Below are 11,473 nucleotides of genomic sequence, written 5' to 3' on the forward strand. Positions count from 1 at the left end.
TGTAGAAGACAAGAGGGGGCTGTGTAGAAGACAGAGGGGGCTGTGTAGGAGACAGAGAGGGCTGTGTAGGAGACAGAGAGGGCTGTGTAGGAGACAGAGGGGGCTGTGTAGAAGACAAGAGGGGGCTGTGTAGAAGACAAGAGGGGGCTGTGTAGGAGACAGAGGGGGCTGTGTAGAAGACAAGAGGGGGCTGTGTAGAAGACAAGAGGGGGCTGTGTAGAAGACAAGAGGGGGCTGTGTAGAAGACAAGAGGGGGCTGTGTAGAAGACAGACGGGGCTGTGTAGGACACAGAGGGGGCTGTGTAGGAGACAGAGGGGGCTGTGTAGGAGACAGTGAGGGCTGTGTAGGAGACAGAGGGGGCTCTCTGCCTCCCTCTGCTGGCTGTGTATTCCTGTGAGAGTGATCTAGTCCAGATGTCTGCAGAAAGGGGGGGATGAGCCAGAATGACACAATGTATAAAACGGCGGCTCACAGACACTTAAGACTCTTTTTTCTTCTTTTTTTTTTTCAATATTCTTTTTTTTTTCTTCTTAAAAACATCTCAGTCCATTCCAGCAGAGAAGGAACAGTCCCCAGAATACGATTTTAAAAGGTATACATCCAAAAGGGAAATAGAAATAAACAGAGAAAATGGTAGCATGTTATTGTAGGGCGAGCAGGTGAGAGTCTGCTGGGTTACTGGTCGCTGGTGGTTCAGTGCAGTCATTGTGTCCAGGACCACAGGATATCCTATGGCTCATTATGAACCTTTCTGGCCGTTACAACGAGGCTGGATGGATGAGTTCCCTGCAGGGACTCTGGTAGAGAGAACAGCTTATTGCCATGGAAAGGCAGTCTGCATGCATGTCAGCCCACACACACACACACACATGCAAGTCTTGCGCAGCTAACCTTGTGGGGACATACAATTAAGTGTTACTGGTTGTGTGTGGTTGTGTGTGGTTGTGTGTGGTCGCAAATTATGCTATGGTGTGTTATTGCAGGTTGTTGCATTATCAAGTAAGAATTAGATGAGTATATACGTTTCTCTATGGCAACATAGCTATTGAATAAGGGCTGGACTGAGGAGTGAGCATTAGCAGACACATAGTTAACCGTATGAACCCGAACAACCACAACATTCTCTCCTCACACAACGTTCGGTGATCATCTTTAAAAAACAACATAAGCCACTAACATCACTGCCTTGTCTCACGTACATCCGCCCCTCTTCTCCGAATAACGCAGACATCAAAAACAAACAAAAAGAAGAGCACGAAGACAAAACTAAAACTCAAAACAAAAAGAGACCTGAACAGAGATGGAATCCGCCCGAGAGACGCAGCGACATCGAGGCACCTCCGGGGGGGGGGGTGCTGAGCAGGAGAGACGAGCGCTGGGCTGCATCACAACTGAGGCTCTTCACGAGGGTGGGGTGAAAGGGCGGCCCTCGTCGCTAGGCGTGGCCGTGTCGTCGCTGGGTTCCAGGCTGTCCTTGAGGCTCAGCGTGCTGTCAGAGGGGGGCGGGGTTAGCTCGGCAGGGGGAGGGGTTTCCGGGGAGCTCTCCTGCCGTCCGTTGGTCGTGGGGGAGGTTGGCGTGGGGGGAGGTGTGACAAGAGCCACTCCCCCGCAGTGCGCCCCTGTGGGGTCAGAGGTCAGGTCGAGGACGGTGGGCGGGGTAGGGGTAGGGGTTGGCGGCGCGGCCGGCTCGGTGGGGGTGGGCGTCAGAGGCACCGCTGGGATGGAGTTATGTAGGAGCCCCTCCCCTAGAGAGAGGGAGGAGTCACTGGGGACCAATGAGGGGTTCTTCTCCACCAGACGCCACTGCATGACACTGGTATCCTTCCCGCCCGTGGACACCAGGTGACTGTCGTTGTGCATGAAGGTCACATTGGTCACGTGACTGCTGTGGGCGCTGTATTTGTGGCTAGGTGCCTGCGGAGGAAGGAGACATTATATTAGGATTTGAAGCCAATATTACAGTAGGCTATATTACATACAGTATGTTTACCACAGGAGGTTGGTGGCACCTTAATTGGGGAGGAGGGGCTTGTCGTAATGGCCGGAGTGGAATGGAATAAATGACATCCAACACACAGTTTCCATGATTTGATGCCATTCGCTCTGTTCCAGCCATTATTATGATCCGTCCTCCCCTCAGCAGCCTCCACTGATATACACCGGGACAGTGCTGTTGAGCAGTACGGGGACTGGTGCTTAGGGGACAGGCTTACCTTGGGTCTGGCGCAGGGGTACTGGAAGAGGTGCACTTTGCAGAAGTCATCAGCCAGAGCGATCACCTTCCTGTTGTGGGACCTGATCAGAGCGTTGATGTCTGTACCATCGGAACCCTCAGGCCACACTCCTGGAAGACACACACACACACACACACTGGTTGTTTTGCCCCGCTATCATAGCAGTGGAACCTGCCCTGAACTTTAGCCTCTGTTACTAGCCAGCTATCAACCGGTACTCTACCCTGCACCTTAAGAGACTGTTGCCATATGTACATAGTCATTGAACGCGGGTCACTTTGATAGTGTTTACACACTGTTCTACCCACTTTATATGTAGATACTGCATTCTAGTCAAGTGTTATCCTATAGAACTACTGCTGTACACAGATGTTCTATTCATGTACTGTCCCCATTGTCTATACACACACACCATCATATACATTTATACTTCAGGACTTTGACATGGCTCATTTGATATCAGTATATTTCTAATTTCCTTTCTTACATTTTGGGGGATTAGCGCGTATTGTTTTGTATTGTTAAGGTATAACTTTTATTATCACACTGTCGGAAGAAAATAAAACACTTCACAACACCCGCGATATCGTCTGTAACATAAGTGTCCACAACCAATTTGATTTGACTTAAGTGTCCTATCCACATGTTCGAGTACGTGAAGCCGTGTCAAAAAGCATACCACCAGGGGGCAGACCAACACCATAGGGGCCTTCATCCATGCTAACATGCACAGTACACACTCCCTATCTTACCTTCTCTCTCTCTCTCTCTCTCTCTCTCTCTCTCTCTCTCTCTCTCTCTCTCTCTCTCTCTCTCTCTCTCTCTCTCTCTCTCTCTCTCTCTCTCTCTCTCTCTCTCTCTCTCTCTCTCTCTCTCTCTCTCTCTCTCTCTCTCTCTCTCTCTCTCTTCTCTCTCTCTCTCTCTCTCTCTCTCTCTCTCTCTCTCTCTCTCTCTCTCTCTCTCTCTCTCTCTCACAGGGAGATAGAAATAAAGTGTGATCACTACACACACATGTGCAATCTCTACTCTCCTGGGTCTGATCAGTACCAGCCTAAGCGAGGGACAATCTACTGGCTGAGAACTGAGGAATCTGAAAGTCAAGAGAGAGAGAGAACTATTTTTCCAGCCCCCTAAAGAACTAAAATATGTGGAGTCGGGGGCTCTATGTTTTCCTGGGCCTGTCCCTTCCCGAGACGGTGAGAGAAGAAAGGGGCGGGGAGCGATAGAAAGAGATGGACAGAGGGAGAACAAAGAAAGAGGGAGGGAGAACAAAGAGAGAGGGAGGGAGAACAAAGAGAGAGGGAGGGAGAACAAAGAGAGAGGGAGGGAGAACAAAGAGAGAAGGAGGGAGAACAAAGAGAGAGGGAGGGAGAACAAAGAGAGAGGGAGGGAGAACAAAGAGAGAGGGAGGGAGACCAATAAAGATGGAGACGGAGAAAGATGTGGGGAAGCACTGCAGATACCACGACACGCCGTACTGCAGTGGGACAAAACCAGTAGGGAAACAGAGCAGGGTCAATTCGGGTAGCAGAGTTCAAATGGGAAGGACATGCGTTGGCCGTTACAAACTTGCGTAATACGGATTCAAATAAAAAAAAAAAAAAAAAACAGATTGAGAAAGAGAGCAGAGGAAGACAGGATGAATGAGGGAGGAGGAAGAAAAAGAAAACAGCGAAAGACAGAAAGTCAAGAGTGCGTAGGAACGAGTCCCAAACCGCACTTTCTGTTCAGTAGCAGGTCTCACACCCACAGAGGCTTTATACACCCACAGCAGTGAGCATAAAAAACACACAGTCTACACAGATCCGGCATAGCACAGCCACGAACAGAGCCAAAGCATTCCCTCCATATCCCTATTGCCCAAGTCGATACTGACCGAAGACATGGTAGCCCAGCACGCAGGTGTAGGTGGTCCAGTCGATGTCCTTACACTCGGAACGGTTACGGATGTACTTGCAGCCGTTTGGAATGTCCCCTGCAAAGAGGAGAGAACCGGGTCAAAGGTGAAGCGGAATCCTTCACCACAGCAAGTAGTTTGTTAAAGAAAAAGCGTGTGAAAAAAACAACACATTTGTCTGATTGCTAAACATCCCTCCGTGGATCAGTAATTTAGCCCCATTCTCCATCAATGAAGCTGCTGCTGCAGCCTTACCATCAGCATGACACTCATTCAAAGGTGTGTTTTTTGATTTGATTTGATTTGATTTGTTTACGCACAGTAGAGGATCTCGTAGTCTCCTGAGTTGGACATGATGAACTTGTTGTCGGGGGACCAGTCCAGATGTGTGATGTAGCTGGAATGTCCCTGTTAAAACCACACAGAGTCAGAAGGCTGGGTAGGTGATTTAGGAGGAGAGGTGAAACAGGTCACGGTTACATTCGTGGAGCTAGAGACAGGCACAGCATGTACAGCGAAGGGCTAGCTTCGTTTGGCTAATCGTTTCCGAGGAGATTGTGGCCTTTATTAAAACTAGCCCACGCAAGTGGTTCAGTGCACTATCCTGGGAGCGAGCTCCAGGCGTCCAACACAGCCCATTGGAGGAGACACTGTGTGTGTCTGTCCTCCCCCCACACTCAGACTCAGGGAGGGAATCTCTGTTTGCACTTGATTTCCTTCAGGTCTGCAGGCTTCCATCCAACACACAGACCCATGCAATCATATCACACACACACACACACACACACACACACACACACACACACACACACACACACACACACACACACACACACACACACACACACACACACACACGTCTCTGACATCCTGCCAAGTTAAGGCTAGTCACTCCACAGCTGCTGAGCTCACTTTCTCACACAAACACATACAGAATCTGAATCCCATACTGAACGAAACACACACACAGAAAATGATGTGTTTCTGTCTTTATGCATCTCCCTAATTATACACACAATCCTAGGCACTTCCTTATCTGAACAAGAGGACTCGTATACATATTTGCATGTGTCCCTAGAAATCCATACAACTAACTGCATCGTTATATACTTATACTGTATGTCAGCGTGTCTCTCTGCTTTGCTGTGAAGCTGTGGTTACAGACAGGGGCCCAGTCCTCTGCCAACGCCAATAAAACCTCAAACCAACCTTCCCACAATGTCTTTATTCCCTCTGGAGCCCTGAGCCTTTGAACCGTACCAATTGAGAATCTGGCTTTAATACTCTCTCATGCAACCCCAAGCTTGTTTTTCAAAACTCTAAAATGTAACTGCTGTGATTATGATCTCTGCTCTGTTATTAAACTACTCAACCCGCATGCTCTGCTGTGGCTGCCAGGCTATGTACGGTAAGTTGCCTGGGGGTTACCATTGGTAATTCGTTCCACAATAGGGTACCAAGGCCATAGTGGTCAAGCACCAGAAACAATGACCGTGACCACAACCTGAGCCCCATGGTCCTGGAGGGGGGAGAGAAAACAGTGACAACATGGATGAGAGGGACATGAAAGAGAAGTAGAAGAGTGAAGCGGGGGGAGAAAGCGAGTCAGAGAGGCGGGATCCACGAGTGAGAGACACTACATACAGGGAAAGAGAGAGGGAGAGAGACACTACATACAGGGAAGAGAGTGAGAGAGACACTACATAAAGGGAAGAGAGTGAGAGAGACACTACATACAGGGAAGAGAGGGAGAGAGACACTACATACAGGGAAGAGAGTGAGAGAGACACTACATACAGGGAAGAGAGGGAGAGAGACACTACATACAGGGAAAGAGAGAGGGAGAGAGACACTACATACAGGAAAAGAGAGAGGGAGAGAGACACTACACACAGGGAAAGAGAGAGGGAGAGACACTACATACAGGGAAGAGAGTGAGAGAGACACTACATACGGGAAAGAGAGAGGGAGAGAGACACTACATACAGGGAAGAGAGGGAGAGAGACACTACATACAGGGAAAGAGAGAGGGAGAGAGACACTACATACAGGGAAGAGAGGGAGAGAGACACTACATACAGGGAAAGAGAGAGGGAGAGAGACACTACATACAGGAAAAGAGAGAGGGAGAGAGACACTACACACAGGGAAAGAGAGAGGGAGAGACACTACATACAGGGAAGAGAGTGAGAGAGACACTACATATGGGAAAGAGAGAGGGAGAGAGACACTACATACAGGGAAGAGAGGGAGAGAGACACTACATACAGGGAAGAGAGAGGGAGAGAGACACTACATACAGGAAAAGAGAGGGAGAGAGACACTACACACAGGGAAAGAGAGAGGGAGAGACACTACATACAGGGAGAGAGAGAGAGGGACACTACAAAGGGAAGAGAGGGAGAGAGACATACAGGGAAGAGAGGGAGAGAGACAACAGGGAAAGAGAGGGAGAGACACTACATATAAGGAAAGAGAGAGGGAGAGAGACACTACATACGGGAAAGAGAGAGGGAGAGACACTACATACAGGGAAAGAGAGAGGGAGAGACACTACATACAGGGAAGAGAGGGAGAGAGACACTACATACAGGGAAAGAGAGAGGGAGAGAGACAACAGGGAAAGAGAGAGGGAGAGAGACACTACATACAGGGAAGAGAGGGAGAGAGACACTACATACAGGGAAAGAGAGAGGGAGAGAGACACTACATACAGGAAAAGAGAGAGGGAGAGAGACACTACACACAGGGAAAGAGAGAGGGAGAGACACTACATACAGGGAAGAGAGAGAGAGACACTACATACAGGGAAAGAGAGAGGGAGAGAGACAACAGGGAAAGAGAGAGGGAGAGAGACAACAGGGAAAGAGAGGGAGAGACACTACATATAAGGAAAGAGAGAGGGAGAGAGACACTACATACGGGAAAGAGAGAGGGAGAGACACTACATACAGGGAAAGAGAGAGGGAGAGACACTACATATGGGAAAGAGAGAGGGAGAGAGACACTACATACAGGGAAAGAGAGAGGGAGAGAGACACTACATACAGGGAAAGAGAGAGGGAGAGACACTACATACAGGGAAAGAGAGAGGGAGAGACACTACATATGGGAAAGAGAGAGGAGAGAGACACTACATACAGGGAAAGAGAGAGGGAGAGAGACACTACATACAGGGAAAGAGAGAGGGAGAGACACTACATACAGGGAAAGAGAGAGGGAGAGACACTACATACAGGGAAAGAGAGAGGGAGAGAGACACTACATACAGGGAAAGAGAGAGGGAGAGACACTACATACAGGGAAAGAGAGAGGGAGAGAGACAACAGGGAAAGAGAGAGGGAGAGAGACACTACATACAGGGAAAGAGAGAGGGAGAGACACTACATACAGGGAAAGAGAGAGGGAGAGACACTACATACAGGGAAAGAGAGAGGGAGAGACACTACATACAGGGAAAGAGAGAGTGAGAGACACTACATACAGGGAAAGAGAGAGGGAGAGAGACAACAGGGAAAGAGAGAGGGAGAGACACTACATACAGGGAAAGAGAGAGGGAGAGAGACAACAGGGAAAGAGAGCGGGAGAGAGACAACAGGGAAAGAGAAACAGAGAGATCGCAGACCGAGCAGCAGCCAAGCGGAGGCCAGAGGAGGTGTAAAACGACAGTGTGTTTAACAGTGGAGTGATTCACACTGGACCTGTTGGTCTCCAGACTGCTGTAGAGATGGCCTGCTGGGGTCACAGCCCAGCGTACTGATCACTCTCTGTACACCGCTACCTCTACCCTGCTGGGGTCACAGCCCAGCGTACTGATCACTCTCTGTACACCGCTACCTCTACCCTGCTGGGGTCACAGCCCAGCGTACTGATCACTCTCTGTACACCGCTACCTCTACCCTGCTGGAGTCACAGCCCAGCGTACTGATCACTCTCTGTACACCGCTACCTCTACCCTGCTGGGGTCACAGCCCAGCGTACTGATCACTCTCTGTACACCGCTACCTCTACCCTGCTGGGGTCACAGCCCAGCGTACTGATCACTCTCTGTACACCGCTACCTCTACCCTGCTGGGGTCACAGCCCAGCGTACTGATCACTCTCTGTACACCGCTACCTCTACCCTGCTGGAGTCACAGCCCAGCGTACTGATCACTCTCTGTACACCGCTACCTCTACCCTGCTGGGGTCACAGCCCAGCGTACTGATCACTCTCTGTACACCGCTACCTCTACCCTGCTGGAGTCACAGCCCAGCGTACTGATCACTCTCTGTACACCGCTACCTCTACCCTGCTGGAGTCACAGCCCAGCGTACTGATCACTCTCTGTACACCGCTACCTCTACCCTGCTGGAGTCACAGCCCAGCGTACTGATCACTCTCTGTACACCGCTACCTCTACCCTGCTGGGGTCACAGCCCAGCGTACTGATCACTCTCTGTACACCGCTACCTCTACCCTGCTGGGGTCACAGCCCAGCGTACTGATCACTCTCTGTACACCGCTACCTCTACCCTGCTGGGGTCACAGCCCAGCGTACTGATCACTCTCTGTACACCGCTACCTCTACCCTGCTGGAGTCACAGCCCAGCGTACTGATCACTCTCTGTACACCGCTACCTCTACCCTGCTGGGGTCACAGCCCAGCGTACTGATCACTCTCTGTACACCGCTACCTCTACCCTGCTGGGGTCACAGCCCAGCGTACTGATCACTCTCTGTACACCGCTACCTCTACCCTGCTGGGGTCACAGCCCAGCGTACTGATCACTCTCTGTACACCGCTACCTCTACCCTGCTGGGGTCACAGCCCAGCGTACTGATCACTCTCTGTACACCTCTACCTCTACCCTGCTGGAGTCACAGCCCAGCGTACTGATCACTCTCTGTACACCGCTACCTCTACCCTGCTGGGGTCACAGCCCAGCGTACTGATCACTCTCTGTACACCGCTACCTCTACCCTGCTGGGGTCACAGCCCAGCGTACTGATCACTCTCTGTACACCGCTACCTCTACCCTGCTGGAGTCACAGCCCAGCGTACTGATCACTCTCTGTACACCGCTACCTCTACCCTGCTGGGGTCACAGCCCAGCGTACTGATCACTCTCTGTACACCGCTACCTCTACCCTGCTGGGGTCACAGCCCAGCGTACTGATCACTCTCTGTACACCGCTACCTCTACCCTGCTGGGGTCACAGCCCAGCGTACTGATCACTCTCTGTACACCGCTACCTCTACCCTGCTGGAGTCACAGCCCAGCGTACTGATCACTCTCTGTACACCGCTACCTCTACCCTGCTGGGGTCACAGCCCAGCGTACTGATCACTCTCTGTACACCGCTACCTCTACCCTGCTGGAGTCACAGCCCAGCGTACTGATCACTCTCTGTACACCGCTACCTCTACCCTGCTGGAGTCACAGCCCAGCGTACTGATCACTCTCTGTACACCGCTACCTCTACCCTGCTGGAGTCACAGCCCAGCGTACTGATCACTCTCTGTACACCGCTACCTCTACCCTGCTGGAGTCACAGCCCAGCGTACTGATCACTCTCTGTACACCGCTACCTCTACCCTGCTGGGGTCACAGCCCAGCGTACTGATCACTCTCTGTACACCGCTACCTCTACCCTGCTGGAGTCACAGCCCAGCGTACTGATCACTCTCTGTACACCGCTACCTCTACCCTGCTGGGGTCACAGCCCAGCGTACTGATCACTCTCTGTACACCGCTACCTCTACCCTGCTGGGGTCACAGCCCAGCGTACTGATCACTCTCTGTACACCGCTACCTCTACCCTGCTGGGGTCACAGCCCAGCGTACTGATCACTCTCTGTACACCGCTACCTCTACCCTGCTGGGGTCGCGTCTTTCTCCCGGTGTCGGTCTCGCTCTTTCTCGGAGCAACCCGACGGTGCCAAGGCAATGCAACATGTATTAATAATTCATACTCTCTCTCCCTCTCGGTTTCTCTCCTGTTGCTTTTCCTGTGATTAATACACGCTGAAAGCACTGATCATATCCATCTCTCCAGCTGCAGGGAGACAAGCACTCCCCAGGGCCCCCCCACACACACATATCATTCAACACACCACAGCAGTCTGCATAACTCACGTTGATGAAATGCCTTTACTATGGCTATATTTCTAAGCTAAAGGCCTCCTCCATGCTGGGTGCTGAACTGCTCTCTTCACTGTCATCACAGATTCACAGAGGAGGTCAAATATACAGTCAGTAGACAAAGACAGAGTCTCTTTGAGGAAAATTATCTTCCCACATGCATATAGGCACACACACACACACACACACACACAAATGGTGCTGTACTCACAACGCACTTCCCACATCTGGTGTACTTGCGGCCTTTCTCCGACACGGTGTGGAGGTAAATGAAGTTGTCATGTGATCCCACTGCCAGCAGGGTGCCATCTGAGGAGGGAGTGAGAACAGGATTGTGGGTAAATGATCCACCGCGTTCTATTATCCTCCGCAGGCGTGTGTTGAATGAACAGCGCTTCATTCAACACGTGACTGTGTGCAAGACCAGCTCCACCCACCTACGGAGAAGCGCATGACTGACAGCTGCTCGTTGCCGTCTGTGTGAATGGCCACCAGGTCTCTGGTCTCTGCATCCAGAGCGTACCACCTGGGACACGCGGGGGGGGAGAACAACACAAGAGGATTCGTAAGAATGGACTTTCCCCCTTATAGGAGGAGAGGTGGGACAGATAAGACACTAATGTCCTCCAGAGTAAGAGATGGGGTCCAGCTGAACTTACTTTCCTGAGTGAGTACCGATGGCCACAACAGCACCACTGGGGTGAAAGTCCGCACAGTGGCCATGTTCCTGAGAGAAAGAAAGAGCAAGGGAGAGAGAGAGAGAGAGAGAGATACACAAAATAAATGTATATTTGAAATGTAAGGCCTGATTCCCAACTTGAGATGTGTTTGCATCTCAACGAAAAACTTGGATCAACATTTCAATTTTTGTCTGTTAATAAAATCAAAAGGGTAGTGGATGAGCGTGGATTCTTTATCTGCTGTATAGAATAGTTCCCGAAAGGGAGATACTGGTTCTTACATCCAGGAGCCTGGTCCATTCCAGGGAGTGGTCCACAGAGTTCCACAGGCACACCTGTCTGTCCTGGGCACAGGTTAGGAACAGATCCTTGAAGGGGTGCGACGCCAGCCCCCATAGCTCGTCTGTGTGTCCCTGGGACGAAAGGTCAGAGGTTAGAAAATAATTCTGATGGGGTTATGCTTCCGTTTTGACCAAAGTGACTGAAGTACTTAACACGACCTACTGAGCAGTAAAAACATATTCTGTATATTGCC

The 11,473-nt window shown here is 50.8% G+C and overlaps 1 protein-coding gene across 2 annotated transcripts in view; it reads right to left on the reverse strand.

Moving 5' to 3' along the window:
- Positions 1-202: 202 nt before the first annotated feature.
- LOC135510899 (echinoderm microtubule-associated protein-like 4) overlaps positions 203-11,473 on the reverse strand; it is a 133,759-nt gene continuing 122,488 nt past the window's right edge. For both annotated transcript variants that reach the window (XM_064932213.1, XM_064932212.1), the window contains exons 17-24: positions 11,220-11,351; positions 10,918-10,985; positions 10,696-10,784; positions 10,470-10,567; positions 4,453-4,540; positions 4,112-4,210; positions 2,215-2,345; positions 203-1,915 (exon numbers count right to left, since the gene is read on the reverse strand). In XM_064932213.1, the coding sequence (XP_064788285.1) occupies positions 1,403-1,915; positions 2,215-2,345; positions 4,112-4,210; positions 4,453-4,540; positions 10,470-10,567; positions 10,696-10,784; positions 10,918-10,985; positions 11,220-11,351 (1,218 nt within the window). In that variant the 3' untranslated portion in view covers positions 203-1,402. The remainder of the gene's footprint in view (positions 1,916-2,214; positions 2,346-4,111; positions 4,211-4,452; positions 4,541-10,469; positions 10,568-10,695; positions 10,785-10,917; positions 10,986-11,219; positions 11,352-11,473) is intronic.

This window comes from Oncorhynchus masou, chromosome 23 (genome assembly GCF_036934945.1).
Source record: "Oncorhynchus masou masou isolate Uvic2021 chromosome 23, UVic_Omas_1.1, whole genome shotgun sequence".
Classification (NCBI taxonomy): domain Eukaryota; kingdom Metazoa; phylum Chordata; class Actinopteri; order Salmoniformes; family Salmonidae; genus Oncorhynchus; species Oncorhynchus masou.